Genomic DNA, 18,145 nt, shown 5'->3' on the forward strand with positions numbered 1-18,145 from the left:
CAATGTCAATCTACACACAGACACATGTTGGTTGCTGCAACAGCTGCAGCTTTTGAGGGTGCTCCAACATCAACCTGATGGGAAGCCCCCACACATACATGACATAGTCACATTGTGCACCGTGGGTAGTGACAAGTCAGGTGCGGTAAGCCCTGTACCGGGCATCAGGGGACACTTCCGTGTGTTGGTGTCCGTGCCATGCCAGTGACGCTCACCCCAAGTGTGCAGTACGACATGCACACATGTCAAAGGAGTCAAGGGCATGCCTGGCACACATTGCACCGTCACACAGTACATCTGTACACATCTCATCATACATCTGGTGCCTTCTCGACTCAGGAGTAATGTTCCACATCACAGGCCGTCACATCTGTGCCCCACACATGTAGTAATGCACAGACGATGCCTTGATGTCCATTCATGGACAAGTATGTCCATTCATGGACAAGTATGTCCATCCATGGACAAGTATGTCCGCCCTATCCCTACCTGTGTGCCGCCTGTCACCACTGTGATGTGTGAAGCCGCCGTACTGCTGCTAAGAGGGCCTGTGTACGTTCCCATATCACTATGGGAGTGCTGCCGTATGTGTACCCATCGTGATGGCGAGCGTACAGGCATGTGTACGGCCCGTACCACTACGAGTACGCATACGCAAGAACACCCATAGTGGTCGGGCCGTACGCACGCCTGTACGCTCCCTATCACCATGGGTGTCCTCGCGTATGCTTACTCGTAGTGGTACGGGCCGTACACACGCCTGTACGCTCACTATCACTAAGGGTGTCCTCGCGTATGCGTACTCGTAGTGGTACGGGCCGTACGCACGCCTGTACGCTCACTATCAGTATGGGTGTCCTCGCGTATGCGTACTCGTAGTGGTACGGGCCGTACACACGCCTGTACGCTCACTATCACTATGGGTGTCCTCACGTATGCGTACTCGTAGTGGTACGGGCCGTACGCACGCCTGTACGCTCACTATCACTATGGGTGTCCTCGCGTATGCGTACTCGTAGTGGTACGGGCCGTACGCACGCCTGTACGCTCACTATCACTATGGGTGTCCTCGCGTATGCGTACTCGTAGTGGTACGGGCCGTACGCACGCCTGTACGCTCACTATCAGTATGGGTGTCCTCGCGTATGCGTACTCGTAGTGGTACGGGCCGTACGCACGCCTGTACGCTCACTATCACTATGGGTGTCCTCGCGTATGCGTACTCGTAGTGGTATGGGCCGTACACACGCCTGTACGCTCACTATCACTATGGGTGTCCTCGCGTATGCGTACTCGTAGTGGTACGGGCCGTACACACGCCTGTACGCTCACTATCAGTATGGGTGTCCTCGCGTATGCGTACTCGTAGTGGTACGGGCCGTACACACGCCTGTACGCTCACTATCACTACGTGTACGCATACGCGAGGACACCCATAGTGATAGTGAGCATACAGGCGTGTGTACGGCCCGTACCACTACGAGTACGCATACGCGAGGACACCCATAGTGATAGGGAGCGTACAGGCGTGTGTACGGCCCGTACCACTACGAGTACGCATACGCGAGGACACCCATACTGATAGTGAACGTAGGCACGCGTGTACGGCCCGTTGCAATGCATTTGGGGTGCCCTAGGGCCCCGGAATGCACCGTACCTGTGTGTGAAGCTCCAAATTACATAGGGGACACATGAGGGACAAGTATCAAGGCCTACATGCATGCTGGTTGTCATGGAGACCAAGTTCAAATTTTGAATTTGTTCTGGAAGGTGCACAGCAGAAGTCAGTTGGAATTAATCTACTTTGTTGCAATGTGTTTGTGGGGCTGACATCATGCAGGAGAATAAAACCGATAGAGAACCCACAGACTGCTAGGTTTGAAGGGATTGGAGGAAACATAGGATGCAAATGTGAGTGACCAATCACTCTGTACTCCTGTGCATGAGATGGGCCAGCAAGGCAGATATAAGGCAGCCAGGTCCCATGAGGGAGCACTTGCCTGCACATCTTTGTATTCCACGACCCAGCTGCTGCTACTGATTCCCTGGAACCATGTCAAGGGCTGTGGAGAGGTCACAGCCATTCACCCTGGAGGAGAACATGGCTTTGGTGGATGTGATCCTCCCACGGTACCCCATGCTGTATGGGTGACCAGGTTATCAGGTGAGTGCAGTGTCCACTGGCACAGACTGTGTCCCTTTTTTGTGACTGTGACTTCTGCCATTGTGTCCAGGTGTGACACACATGCTATGTACTGTAGGGGGGGTCCCAGGGGGGGGGAATGCCTGATGTCTCCCAGCAGTGCCCTGAGACAGGAGGGGTGGGGGCCTATCACTCCCAGCAGTGCCCTGAGACAGGAGGGGTGGGGGCTATCACTCCCAGCAGTGCCCTGAGACAGGAGGGGTGGGGGCCTATCACTCCCAGCAGTGCCCTGAGACAGGAGGGGTGGGGGCCTATCACTCCCAGCAGTGCCCTGAGACAGGAGGGGTGGGGGCCTATCACTCCCGGCAGTGCCCTGAGACAGGAGGGGTGGGGGCCTATCACTCCGGGCAGTGCCCAGAGACAGGAGGGGTGTGTGCAGAGTCCTCCCAGCAGTGCCCTGAGACAGGAGGGGTGGGGGCCTATCACTCCCAGCAGTGCCCTGAGACAGGAGGGGTGGGTGTAATGCACAGTGTGAGCCTGGATCATTGATTGTGTAGTTGCCCTCATTCCACCTGTGTCCTTTCAATGGCACGTACTGCTTTTGGCCTTCCCCCACAGGATCATGTCCCTATGACAAAGGTGCAATGCGTTGGATGCACACTATGCCTTGTTGTGAACAGCAAATGTGTTCTAATCTGTGTCCCCGTGACATGTGCAAGGTGTATTGATGTGGTGTCACTTGTTCATCCTCACAGGTAGACGCCTCTGCCAAGGAGCAGATATGGCTGGACGCCGTCAGCGCCGTGAGGAGTGCGGATGGTCGGAGGCGGCACCTGTCCCAGGTGAGGAAACGCTGGCAGGATATCCGGTGCTGGACGCGGAGGATCGCACGGGTCCTGCTGGGGGACTCACCTGAGAGCCACAAGAACCGCGGGCGCCGCCGTCTCTCCCACATCCAGAAACGTGTGCTGGCGGTGGTCTTTCCTGACTTGGACAGGCGTCTACAGGACATGCAGCAGCCGGAAGGGGGTAGGTACATGTGTGTGTTTGTTGTGTTTCACCAGCATTTGTAAGTGCACTGTTCCATGGATACACTTCCAGGGTTTATGGTGCTGTGCAGATCCTGTCACCCACAGTATTGCAGGGCTCTCCTGCCTCCCTTCCCCTCCTTGCAATGTGTTCCCTGGTCTGTGTGTAGTCACTCCATCACAAGGTTATGTAGCCTGACACCTTCTCCAAGTGTACAATGCCTGCAGCATCATGTGTGGGGGTGGTGTGTAACAGGTTTTGTGACCTTGCCTGTGCCCTGTCCAGTTCTGGACTTGTGGGTTCCATGTCAGTTGGCACTAATGCTGAGTCCAGACATGGGAGTTAATCTCTCGAGTGCCAGGCCTTCCAGCAGGCATGTCCCATGTGGTGGCCTGTGACATGATGTGCATGAGTGTGCGTTAGGCATAGTGCAGGGATGTTAGCGTGTGTTGCAGTCATTCCCATTCAGGAGCATGGAGTTGTGTGGCCACTACTGTCCCCAGGGGCATCTTTTCCTAGGTATCATGTGTGTAATCCGAGAATGTCGACAATCTCTGTGTCTACAGCCTAGGTTGTGCTCTGTGCCATTGTCCCCTGGCACCATATTTCTTCACGTGAGATGTATTACAAGTGTCCACTGTCCAGCCTGACCTGATTTTCAAAGTACATACTCACGGTGGCCATTGCCTGTGTGTCTTTTTGCAATCATCTGATGTTGCCCATTTGTAGATTATTATTAGGACAGGCGCACCTTGGGTATTTGGTGTGCAATCTTGAATTGTTGCATCCCATGTGTATTTCACCCTGACTAAGAGATGTAAGTGCTTCCTGTGTCTCCACAGATTTGTCTCATGTAGGGGGTGGGTGGGGCGGGCATGGCCTACATGTCAAGACCTGTCATCTCCTTGCTCGGACTGGCCAGTGTGTGAGGTTTGTCTGGACATACACTCAAGGTGCAGCGTGCCAGTCAGGGTGGGCATGTTCTCAGTATTACCTATGCTGCATGTGCCTCTAGTTCCTGGCTTTGGTCCCTGCTCATCCCAATTTCCTGCCACGCTGTGTGGTGCAGATGCAGTGCTGTATTGTCCCCTGGCCTTGCTCCTCAGTCAGAATACCATGTCATCTCATTTGCTATTGTGTCATGCTCTCCATAGTTTTTCCATGGCATGGTGGGTCACACAACTGTGTCTTGCTGGGCCTACGTATGTACCTTGTTTTGTAGTTGTAACTCATCCTTTGTTTCAGGCTATGTACTGTAACCTACGTAGATTTGACTCATGTGACATATGTATACAGGTGTATGATTGATTTCTGTCTCTTCACCCTGCCCACAGCATCGTCGGGGGACACGGAGGGAGACATGGACACAGACAGCGCGGAGGGACCGAGCACCAGTGCCAGCGGTGACATCGGGGCTGGCACTTCGAGTGGGACTGATGCGGAGGAGAGTAAACCCGGGGACCTGTCGACTGGCACAACAGAGTATGAAGCTGACGGGTCCGAGGATGATCTCTCCGAGTGGGCGGTGGCTGCACCACCATCTGACAGCAGCCCTACATCTGGCACCGCCCCCTCCATTGCCACCAGCCGCCTCCCACGTGCTCGTGTCCCTTCTCAACGTGCCCGGTCACCACATGTCTCCTTCCTGCCAGGCACCGCACCCCCTGCCCCTGTCTCCACTGCTGCCGCCAATGCTGAGTCTGTGGACATCCAGCGGCAGTTGCAGATTGGTCAGACTGCGATCCTTAATGTCCTCCATGGCCACAGCCAGGTCCTCAACAACATGGAGGCATACTTGGAGGGCATTCATTCATCGCAGGCTGACCAACACAACTTGCTGAGGTCCATAGACTCCACACTGACTGCAGCAGTGGGTCTCCTGCAGCGCTACGTCCCACCCCCTACCCCTGCTCCTTCCACAATTCCCACTCCCATGCCTGTCCCACATACACCCAGACGTAAGCATGCACCCACCACAACAGACACAGGCACCACACCAGCAGGGAAGGTCCGCCGCACACCTCCTGACACGCACACACAGGGTGCAGTAGGAACACCCACTGGGTCGGGGGGCAAACGTGTGACACGCAGCCAGAGTAGGAGTCCGCATTCCACCCAATCCACTCCCTCCAAATCCCCTCCCCTCGGCTCTCCGGGCCACGTCTCCCCCAAAGACTCCTTCATGGCCGCTCTGTCCCTGAGCCCCACAGTGACGCCACCACGCAAGCGGTCAAGGAAGTCCTCGGTCAGGGTGGTTGAGTCCCCCCCCCTGTCCACACCCTCCCCCAGTGGCGCTGCGACCCATCCCTCTGACCCCCCCCCTCCTTGGGGCCTGTGGTTCCTTCGGGTGCAGGTGAGTCCCTGGAGGACCTTGCTAAGGTGTGCAGCGAGATCCTGGCCTCCGCCTTTGGCCCTGCCCCACCCCCTGTGGTGGAGTCCTCCATCCCTGCACCCACGACGCCTACCCTTCACCCTCCTGTCCCTGCGGTGCCTGTTTCTTCCCCCCCACATGATGCCCTGACCCCTGTGGAAGACAACGGATTGTAACTGTGCAGGCAAGCTAGGGGACACGCATCCCACTGTGTCCCCCATCCAGCTGGGACTCCTGGACTGCCCTATGGCCTTTGTTAATATTGGACTTACGTCATACTAGTTTTTTGCTCATGCTGAATAAAGCTATTTATTTTTTGCCCTTGGAACACTCCTGCAATGCTGGCATTGCTGTTGGTGGGGCTGCTACATGGTTGTGGGTGTTGGTCATGTGTTGGGTGTGTGGGAAATGTAGTAGTGTGCTGCTCATAGGGGGGACCCTGGGATCTGTGTGCCATCACACGGTGTTAGCTACCTTTCTCCATTCATGTAAGCAGTTGCTGCATGTTGCAATTGTCCCAAGGTGTATTCCTTCCTCTGTGTACCCTGACTTCTTCCCTGCAGGGTGTCCCCTGACTTTGGCACAGAGCTGTGTGTCCATTAGCTGGGTGTGTGACGTAGTCCTTCACCTTTGCACATGCATGCTGAGCGATGTCTCCACCTGCATCATTCGTGGCATCCTTGGTAGTCATTGTACTTGTGTATGTGGCCTATTGACATGACTTCATGTGTACATGTTTTCTTTTCTGCGCTATGCATGCGTATACTCCCAGCCTCGCACACATGTGGTACATGTACTGCAGGGTCTTTGTGCACCTGACTGACATTTGTGGGCATGGTATCTGTGACTACTCCACCCTTTGCGTTCCATGGGCACTGCTGGGAGGACTCTGCACCCACCCCTCCTGTCTCAGGGCACTGCTGGGAGGACTCTGCCCCCACCCCTCCTGTCTCTGGGCACTGCTGGGAGTGTTAGGCACCCACCCCTCCTGTCTCTGGGCACTGCTGGGAGTGTTAGGCACCCACCCCTCCTGTCTCTGGGCACTGCTGGGAGGACTCTGCACACACCCCTCCTGTGTCTGGGCACTGCTGGGAGTGATAGGCCCCCACCCCTCCTGTCTCTGGGCACTGCTGGGAGGACTCTGCACCCACCCCTCCTGTCTCAGGGCACTGCTGGGAGGACTCTGCACCCACCCCTCCTGCCTCTGGGCACTGCTGGGAGGACTCTGCACACACCCCTCCTGCCTCTGGGCACTGCTGGGAGGACTCTGCCCCCACCCCTCCTGTCTCTGGGCACTGCTGGGAGGACTCTGGGCCCACCCCTCCTGTCTCAGAGCACTGCTGGGAGGACTCTGCCCCCACCCCTCCTGTCTCTGGGCACTGCTGGGAGTGTTAGGCACCCATCCCTCCTGTCTCTGGGCACTGCTGGGAGGACTCTGCACACACCCCTCCTGTGTCTGGGCACTGCTGGGAGTGATAGGCCCCCACCCCTCCTGTCTCTGGGCACTGCTGGGAGGACTCTGCACCCACCTCTCCAATTTCACAATATGTACGCTCATGACATACACGGATGTGGGTACGCTCCATGCATTCGAGGTGGGGGTACGTGTCGTACTTACACTGTTGGGGTGGTGCTACGCTCCATACGTACGCGGGTGGGGGTACGGGTCGTACTTACACTGTTGGGGTGGGGCTACGCTCCATACGTACGCGGGTACGGGTCGTACTTACACTGTTGGGGTGGGGGTACGCTCCATACGTACGCGGGTGTGGGTACGGGTCGTACTTACACTGTTGGGGTGGGGGTACGCTCCATTCGTATGCGGGTGTGGGTACGGGTCGTACTTACACTGTTGGGGTGGGGGTACGCTCCATACGTACGCGGGTGGGGGTACGTGTCGTACTTACACTGTTGGGGTGGGGGTACGCTCCATACGTACGCGGGTGGGGGTACGGGTCGTACTTACACTGTTGGGGTGGGGGTACGCTCCATACGTACGCGGGTGTGGGTACGGGTCGTACTTACACTGTTGGGGTGGGGGTACGCTCCATACGTACGCGGGTGTGGGTACGGGTCATACTTACACTGTTGGGGTGGGGGTACGCTCCATACGTACGCGGGTGAGGGTACGTGTCTTACTTACACTGTTGGGGTGGGGGTACGCTCCATACGTCTGCGGGTGGGGGTACGGGTCGTACTTACACTGTTGGGGTGGGGGTACGCTCCATACGTACGCGGGTGTGGGTACGGGTCGTACTTACACTGTTGGGGTGGGGGTACGCTCCATGCATACGGGGTGGGGGTAGGGTCCGTACATATCCGTCCCCACGCTATGTGATGCTTGTGCGGGCCGTACCCAGGCCTTTGCCACGTGGGTACGAGCCGTCCCGCCATTGTTGGGGTGACGTGGGTGTGGGCGTGGTACGACTCGTACCCACGCTCTTCAGGCGTGGGTACGGGACGTACCTGTCTGGTTGTGTTGCCGGTTCGCGTCGTGACGGACTTCCGTTGTGGTGGTCGCTGGCTTAGCTGGACACGCCCCCACCCCCTCGTAGTGACCAGGGCATGGGAGTCAGGTATGTCCAGGGCATGTGTGCTGTGTGACTTTGGTGGGGGGTTTGTGGCCTGCCCTGGTCCTGCCACCCCCACCCCACCCCACTTTCCCCCCTCCCTTAGTTGTTCTGACCTTCTGCGGCGTCTGCGTCCGAACCTGTAGAGGAGGTCGACTGCTATGAGGGCCAGGATGACACGTAGGTTCAGGTCCATGTCTGTCCGTCGCGTACGGGTCCTCCTTGTTCGCGTCGTCCTGTCTGTCCGTCGCGTACTGGTCCTCCTTGATCGCGTCGTCCTGTCTGTCCGTCGCGTACTGGTCCTCCTTGTTCGCGTCGTCCTGTCTGTCCGTCGCGTACTGGTCCTCCTTCTTTGCGTCGTCCTGTCTGTCCGTCGCGTACTGGTAGTCCTTGTTCGCGTCGTCCTGATTTCCCGGCAGTTTTTGGCAGCCGGAAAATATTCACCGTGCGGGATGACGTCGGTGCGAATCGTAATTCCTGGTTCGTGAATGGCAGGCTGCGAGCGTCCCGACGTCAGGTCGGCGTTTTCCCGGATCGCATTTGTAGGTTTATTTTGTTCGGTCGGGGTTTTTTTACTATTCGTACGGAAATGGTGTTCCCGTGCGAATCGTAATTCCATGTTTGTAAATTTTGACGACCGGGTACGCGTCGGACGGAGAATATGCTCCGTCCGACGGTTCGTACCCGGTTTTTACCGGATCGTAATTGGCACCTATGTGTCTGTAATATGCAAATACCCAAATATATTATGCACATGACAATTCAACAATTACGTCACATAATGTGCTTAGTTGCCATTTGTTTAATTTCTTAGCAATGTATTTGGTTGAAAGCTGTACAGTCAATACAAATAAATATTAATATTAATCATAATGTGCTGAATCATTTGTCAATAAAGCATTTCGTAATGACATCCTTCTTCAGCTGCATGACTCATCTACAATTGGAATATACATTTGCAATTCAAGTGCCTTACTGTTACAAACAAGTAAATATTGTGCCAGCGTGCCGTGCCGCTTGGGCAGCAAAACAGAGATAAACAGAAATGCTTCAATCAATCCGAACCACCAGTAGCTTCTCTAGGCACATTTCATAAAACCTTTTGTTTTTAACAGCTCGCCTGTTAGACGTGGCGTGAACCAACCACAAGCAACTCAGTCTAGAGCTCCCACCAAAAGGGACAGTCCAGACGGAACAATGAAGCCTCATGCCGTGTGAACAGAAACACAATAAAAATCTAGATGTGTTTTTCTCTTATTTTGCCCATCAATGAGGTGTAGGTTCAGTCCATACTGCTAGCTCAGGATCTTTGTAGAAACTTAGGGGCATATTAACAACGGCCAGCGATAATTATCGCTGGCCGTGCTTAGCGATAATTATATTATCGCAGGCTATCTCTGGTATTTATCGCCCTGGTAGCGCGTTGTTAACAACGCGTTACTCCAGGGCGATAAAAATTCCAGAGATAGCGAGGGTATCGCCCTTTTGCAGAGAACATGGGGGCATATTAACAACGGCCAGCGATAATTATCGCTGGCCGCGCTTAGCGATAATTATATTATCGCAGGCTATCTCTGGTATTTATCGCCCTGGTAGCGCGTTATTAACAACGCTTTACTCCAGGGCGATAAAAATTCCAGAGATAGCGAGGTTATCGCCCTTTTGCAGGGAACATCGCTGGTTTTCCAGCGATGTTCCCTGAAAAAGGGCGATAACCTTGCTGATATGACCCACAGGGTAGTATCAGCATAATCCACCCCCTATGATAGAGATGGCTAAGTCAGGATTTTAGCAGACGTGAGGTTTTGGCGAAAACAGCCGTTTTCGCCAAAATCTAATGTGTGCTAAAATCATGTGGTCTGCCTTGTAAATATCGCAATGTAAACATCAGCGATATTTACAAGGTAGTCCATCTTGGGTACGCCCAGTAACGCCCACTTTGCATCTCATTGGAGATGCAAAGTGAGGTGTTGGGAAAAAGTGTGCTAACATGCAATTATGCATGTTAGCACCCTCTTGTAAATAGGGCGCTGGTTTTATCTCCACTTTTTTGACTTTGTAAGCCAAAAAAGCGGAGCTAAAGTCCTTGTAAATATGCCCCATACTTGGGCCACCTAGGGCAAGCCGCTTCTACATAACAAGCGCTGGCAACACCAATTGGTCTCGCCTTTGGGGCCTACTTGCATTGCAATACTTTCTCGTGATGCTGAACATCAACAAAAAAGCAATGCATTTTGTGAATGTTGTTTAGAATGGGAAAAACAAAATGTGCAATGACGCTGCTTCTGTTGGCAGTTACATCATTCTGTAGGCACACACATGGGTCACCACGCATGCGCACACCTGCAGAATGATACAGGCGCTCTTCTCTTTTATTTTTTATTTCCTGATCTATGTTGGTGGGTGCACCTTAAATTGGTCAATAAAAAAATTCAAGTGCACAAAAGCGCTTTTGTGGAGGGCAGGCATCAACTTGCTGCCTGGCCCCCCAAAAAATGTATATATATTTTAAAAAAGAACAGTGGATGTGCAATAGTAGAACGGGGGGAGGCACAACGGAGAGAGCAACACAGATGGCGGGGGAAGAAGCACACTAAGTAGACGCCAACATGGGGGATGGGGAGAAATGCATAAGGCAGGCAGCAGCACAAAGCGCGGGGGGCGGTGTAGAAGTACATGAGAGAGATTAAAAAACCACGAAGGAGAGAGCAAACAGAGTGGGGTGAGGGTTTTTGATATGCGAGAGGGGGAGAGAAACACTAGAGGAACTGAGTTGGAAATCACATGCATTGTGATGGTGCTTTACGAAAAAGAAAAAAGTTGTTCACAGAAAGTGGGCAGTGGAAGAACACAAGTCCGCCAGTCAAGAGGATGGTAACGATGCAAAGTTTCAGGGAAGTGACAACACAAGGTGTACCAAGAAAGCCACTGAATAAGAAACAAGCAAATGAGAGTGATATTAAAGCCAAAAAATCAATGGAGAGGGAGAAAGAAGCTATGGTCCATTCGGCTTCCTTGTGTTCAATACAAAAAATCAAAAAGAGAGTGGACCACTTGTCCTGTGTAGCCAGGGTCTTTTCGCTGTTGATTCCTTCATAAAAGAACCCTCATAACTATACACAGGTACGACGGCGGCATAAACTGGGTTACCGCTTACGTGTAATAGTGCAGCATCATCATCGGGTCTTTTTTTTAATGTATGCTGCCTTCCACCTGGAGGAAGACCTTCTGGTTAGACAGTAGCATCCAGACATAAAAAATAGGGAGGGTGTGAGAGGGTTCCTATCTGGTGAATTAAAATCTCTTGGTCATGGTTTCGATTGTGACTTTATTCTTGAAATCTTGATCAGAGAATGATAAAAGAAAGGAGTGCGGAGTGAGACCGAGTTACTGGTCTGCCGTACTTTTCAAAATATAGGGGTCAACATGTTTCAGCCTTCTGTAGTGGTCTAAAGGCTTTCATCAGGACCGATAAATGTAGGAAGGCGCATTGTCGCTCCTAAAGCGAAAAAATGTTTTCCACTTGTTCTGATTAGTGAGGTCAGATCAATAGTATCTGTACCTAGTGGGGTAGAAAGAGTTATAGTCACATATTCTTAGGTGACTAAAAATCATGAGATACTGCTTCATGAAATTCTTTGTGGAGCTACTTTCGTAGGTGGGAGAAGTGAGGTTAAAAGTGAGTTTAACAAAAGGCGTACGAGGGAGGCGGCTATGTGAAGAGAGGGGACGCAAGTTATAGCGAGGTGAATTTAGAAAGTGACTATGAATACGTTCTCGACGAGGTAACAACTGGTCCACACCACATTTCTACGACCAACCACAACAACTATTCCAACCATTTGTACCCAATTTCCAGGGATGGATGAACCCGTATCTACCAGGACCACATATGATGGGCCCCATGATGAACACCCAACGACCACCTTTTTTAGGGAGAGGCCGGTTCACCCAACGAGGGAGAAGAAAAGAGGTAACCTGGAACGAGCAAGAGAGACAGATACACACCCGGAGCATGTCCAAAGACCAACCAGGCCCCAGCAACGCGAATCATTGGTGATAAACTTGACTGATACTACACTCACTCATGATCAAGAGGAGATACTAAACAAGGGACTAGGTTTTGTCCCTACACCCCCTCTAGACATCTTTAAAGTGAAATGCGAACTATCAGAATTTTGCAGAAAAATCAAACTGAAGGCTTTCTTCAAAAACAAGGAGAACGAAGCCCCGACAAGTGATACCAATTTAAGACCGAAATCTACCTTCTGTCCACCCAACCATTTGGTCCCAGTAGAAGAATTAGCCTTTGAACAAGCTATTCTCAAAGAGGTGGACAACATCAAACCCTCGCCCAAGAGACCATTTGTCAACATCACGAGACGTGAAAAACTAGCAATGGAAGAACTAAGCAGGAATGAAAATATAATTGTGAAACCAGCCGATAAAGGGGGTGGTATTGTTCTCCTGAATAAATTAGGATATGACACTCAATGTCAAGACCTCCTATCAGATCAAAAATTCTATGAGAAAATTACCGATGACCCAACTAAGAGACTACAAGGCACCATAAACTCCATGATAGAAGAAGCACAGACCAACCAATGGATATCAAAACACGAAGCAGATTTTCTCAGAACGAAATCTCCCGGAATACCATATTTTTACTCTTTGCCTAAAACACACAAAAACAGAATTCCACCACCAGGACGACCCATTGTCTCGGGGATTGGTTCAGTTCTAGAACCTTTATCACAGTTTGCGGATCAATTCCTTAAACCCTTGGTACAACGTACACCGACGTACCTCAAGGACACACGAGACCTCCTGAACCAACTAGACAATCAGGTCTATAATGAAAACACCATGTATCTAGTGGGACTGGATGTAGAAAGTTTGTACACCAGTCTCCCACAACAGAAGACCTTGGACACTTTAGAAAACATCTTATTCTCAGAGCCCTGGACTTATTCAACACCGAGACATTTCGTGTTACAGTGTTGTAAATTAGCCCTAACTGAATATTATTTTGAGTACAATGGAACTCTCTACAGACAACGCCACGGTACATCTATGGGCAGCACCTTTGCTCCCAGTGTGGTGGGTCTGTATGTCAGTGATTTTGAAGAAAAATACATACAGAATCCCATCAATCCATACCTGACACAAGTAAAATTCTGGAAACGTTACATAGATGACGTCATCATGATTTGGGAAGACACTGCTGAAACCCTACTAGGATTTCTTGGATGGATCAACTCCAGAGATGAATGCTTAAAATGTACCTGCATTTCTGACAGACGACAACTTGACTTCCTCGACGTCACTGTCTATTCGGAAAACAATCTCCTTCAGACAAAGACGTACCACAAGCCCACAGCGAAGAACAGCTTGCTGTCTTACCATAGTTTTCACCCACGCCCTCTCAGAGACAATTTACCATTCAGCCAATTTCTCAGACTGAAGAGAAACTGTAGCGATCTCCAAACTTACAAAACACAGGCTAAAGAATTAGGAGAAAAATTAGTCAAGAGGGATTACCCAATGAAAATAATCAAAAAGTGCCAGAGAAGAGCGCGCAATCAACCAAGAGAAAACCTTCTACAAGTGTCCACACGGGTTGAACCAGAAGACCTCCTAACCTGTGTTACCACCTATAACACTATAACCAACACGGTGAAAAAGATTGTCAACAGGAATTGGAGAATCCTAACTTCCAACGCATTACAATGGCCCAAACCCAGATTTGCGAATAAGAGAACGAAGAACATAAAAGATCTTCTAGTACACACAAGACCAACTCCAAAAACCACCACAGAGACCATTACAGCAGCATGGAATCTGGAACCAATCACAGGACACTACCCTTGCGGTACGTGCTTGGTATGCAATCTGACTAAAGTGACCAAGACCATTCAACTTCTCCCCAACCTAACCTGGACACTTCGTCAGCACACAAATTGCAATACTAGCCATGTAATCTATATGATTACCTGCCCCTGTGATCCTAGGTACATTGGGATGACCTGCCGAAAAATAAAGCTGAGAATTACAGAACATAAAAGCAACGTGAACTGTAAAAGATTGACAACCAAAATGAGCAGGCACTATATAGAGAATAATCATGACACTAGCGACCTAAAATGGGTTGTACTTGAAAGTCTGAGATCTGTTAATCATAATGCTGACCGCATCCTGTTTGAAAAAGAACAACGTTGGATTCACCGTCTGGCCACGGACAAACAAGGCCTGAATGATAATATCCCTTGGCACACATTGGCCTAATGATGATTTCAGAACGAGGCGACTTCAGATCAACAATGATGCCTCAACACTCAACTAGAGCATATTTATATATTTGGTCAACTACCACCTCTCGGTACTATTCATTTCCGCACTGACCACACGGCACACATTGGTCTAAAAACAATTACTGACCGAGGCGACTTTAGATTAATAATGATGCCCCAGCGCTGAACCAGAGCATATTCATATATTTATTTATTTTTATATATTTGGTTGACTACCGTCTCTCGGTACTGTTCATTTACCCACTGACCACATATTTAACCATAATAGTGGGAACACACTATCATAAGACAAACACATATGTGTTCACATCCCACACAGTAATGTTTATGATGTATCTGTTGCTCAAACACTCTTTGCCAACCACGAGCAGATGCCAACCATCAACGTGAAATACAAATAACGAGTCTTTTGTCAACTTCTATTACCGCTGCACTTCTTAACGGCAAGCCTGAACGGGCCATTCTGATTGGATGCACCGCGAAAAGAGGCAGATGTAGACAACGAACATGACAGAACCGGTAAGCTCCGATGGCCGCCGCAAGTGGGACTACGAAATAAACTGAAGTAAGATGCCTCTAACTTTCCCTACTTGTGCTTCCCTTTTAACTCTAGCAACGGAGTTCTCCACCTGCCCCCGGGCATCACCTAAAGAACACAAATATCTTTTTCGAAGGTAAACTTGTATGACGAATTCACAGATCATGATTTGTTTACTTATGACCAAACCACTGATAGAGGCGATTACTTAAAATGTTATTTAATCCCCTCCTTCAATAATGTATTCATAGATTTATATAAAGGGTCACCTACGACTATACACAATATTGGTGATGAAATAACATATCGACTACACACGATAACGATCATTATGTATTTACCGATTAACCCTAGATAAGTGTCCGCATTCCAGTCTTAACCAATGAGAACGTATTCATAGTCACTTTCTAAATTCACCTCGCTATAACTTGCGTCCCCGCTCTTCACATAGCCGCCTCCCTCGTACGCCTTTTGTTAAACTCACTTTTAACCTCACTTCTCCCACCTACGAAAGTAGCTCCACAAAGAATTTCATGAAGCAGTATCTCATGATTTTTAGTCACCTAAGAATATGTGATTATAACTCTTTCTACCCCACTAGGTACAGATACTATTGATCTGACCTCACTAATCAGAACAAGTGGAAAAAAGTTTTTCGCTTTAGGAGCGACAATGCGCCTTCCTACATTTATCGGTCCTGATGAAAGCCTTTAGACCACTACAGAAGGCTGAAACATGTTGACCCCTATATTTTGAAAAGTACGGCAGACCAGTAACTCGGTCTCACTCCGCACTCCTTTCTTTTATCATTCTCTGATCAAGATTTCAAGAATAAAGTCACAATCGAAACCATGACCAAGAGATTTTAATTCACCAGATAGGAACCCTCTCACACCCTCCCTATTTTTTATGTCTGGATGCTACTGTCTAACCAGAAGGTCTTCCTCCAGGTGGAGGGCAGCATACATTCAAAAAAAGACCCGATGATGATACTGCACTATTACACGTAAGCGGTAACCCAGTTTATGCCGCCGTCGTACCTGTGTATAGTTATGAGGGTTCTTTTATGAAGGAATCAACAGCGAAAAGACCCTGGCTACACAGGACAAGTGGTCCACTCTCTTTTTGATTTTTTGATATTAAAGCCAACCAATGCAAACCAATAGTTGGGAGGTAAGCCCACAACAGGTCTTTTGCAACCAAGTAGCCTGCTATGTCTCGGGATGGTGAAAAAGATGGAATCAGTGTGCACCATTCCATTCCACTTCTTTGAACTCATCTGTGCCATTACAGACAAGGACTATCTATGTAGGGGTCAATCTTGTTCCTGCCCCCAAAAAAGACAGTGATGCTTGTACTGATAGACCACATTTCCTCTAAATATTAATGCAAGGAACCATACTCATTCAGAGGGAATGTCGCCTAGCATGTTGGGCTAGAATGCTCTTTTAATGATAGAGACAACACGTCATGGTTTCCAATTTATAATCAATCAATCAATCAATCAGGATTCTTATAAAGCACGATTACTCACCCGTGAGGGTCTCAAGGCACTGAGATGGAGTGGAGGGAGGGGCTCTGCGGTTCAGTCGAAAGGGGCCATACTTACTAAACTTATTGCCTGGAATGCCACCCAGACAAATTCTTAGTGGTTCAGGTTAATTCAAGCTTACATGATCACAACTGATTTGAAGAGTACACATGAACACATAAACCACAGAGACATATTACTGGAGAATACCTTGCAGCCCCCACAGATCAACCACCAGAGCATTCTTCTGCAGGTAATTCAGAAACTCATGGGATGCATTTGGCGATGTAAACTGAAGCTTATCTTCGATCCTGGGGTTTACATTTTTCCAGGCAGGCTTGGTATTAACAGTGCATGGCAGATCATACAATCTATAGCTAAAGGAGAAAAAATTTGAATTACATTTTTTGTAAGACCTTTAAGGCTGTGGTAAGTTAAAACGCTGGAGCATGCAAAGCTTCTCTGAAAGTATATGCTTACCACAGTCATGAAAACGTATATTTACCTCAATAATGAGACACAAATGACTCAAGATTAATCAATAAAGTACATTTATATTACAAAATAATTAATCGGTAGCAGGTCAGAAATACTTGAAATTAAATATATCAGTTGCATTTGCGTAGCCTGACAGTGTTCTCTCCATACCACCGTGAATGAGTCACATGTAACAAAATGAACAGATAGGAGCGTAGACTAGGAAGGCCAGGCCTATCCTAGGGATGCTCAGTGCACAGAATCCCAGGGAATACGACTCAGAAATCTACAGGACAAAATTCAGATGTACACCCATTCATCTACACTTACTCTTGTGGATTGTCCACTGTGGAGACAATCGGCTGAATGGGTATTATAGAAATTTACATGTGTACATTTGGATATTCGTCAACATTTTTACAGGACTAAATTTAGGTATGTAAATAATCTGGAAAAGTAATTGGAAATGGCTGTGAATGTTTGTGTGAATACACGCAACTTTACAACTTACCCGATTATGAGTCACGCTGTACTGGCCCCCAAATACTCCGCCCCACAATTATCGGTACTGGGTGGTAATACCCACCAGTACCATGCAACTACAAGGTAAACCTCTGGACTGGGAAATAACCGTGTAGATCCAGAATTATCATGCAGAATTTACTATTGAAACATGTATTCTGAGAAGTTTGTCTTCTGAGGGGTTTAAGGCGCACATTAGCACCCCCTCTGATCAGGCGATACATTTGTGACCTCTGGGGGTTGTGTGAGGAAGAGGGTTGTGTGGGTAGAGAAGATAAGAATAAGCAATTTCATAGTAGGTATAGAATCACATGCCCCTCTTTGCTGTGGAACATGGTAGCGTGAGAACGTGGGCTGAGTCGTGTCTGCTACTGCAACACAAGCCGAAAGCAAATTTATCATCCTATTTTTTCAGTGATAAAATCTGGTTGATGTGCCTGCACAACTGGGGGTGGGAACACCGGGCCAGTTGTGATCAAGCCACTACACTCCGAAAGCCCACTCACTTTGGAACATCAATTTTTCTGCCCCCCTTTCTAGATTAATGTGGGCAATTTTGAAAACTTGGTACATTTGATAAAGTAGTTAGTGAAATTTGTGGTCAGAAAATCCTGCAAATACTGATTCTGTGGATTTGATAATTCTAACCATAA

The 18,145-nt window shown here is 49.3% G+C and overlaps 1 protein-coding gene across 1 annotated transcript in view; it reads right to left on the bottom strand.

The window, feature by feature from the left end:
- Window positions 1-18,145, bottom strand: part of LOC146821397 (kinesin-like protein KIF28) — a 777,435-nt gene that overhangs the window by 292,405 nt on the left and 466,885 nt on the right. The window contains exon 24 of the mRNA XM_085609842.1: window positions 16,704-16,870. Within this exon, the coding sequence (XP_085465968.1) occupies window positions 16,704-16,870 (167 nt within the window). The remainder of the gene's footprint in view (window positions 1-16,703; window positions 16,871-18,145) is intronic.

This window comes from Triturus cristatus, chromosome 6 (genome assembly GCF_964204655.1).
Source record: "Triturus cristatus chromosome 6, aTriCri1.1, whole genome shotgun sequence".
Classification (NCBI taxonomy): domain Eukaryota; kingdom Metazoa; phylum Chordata; class Amphibia; order Caudata; family Salamandridae; genus Triturus; species Triturus cristatus.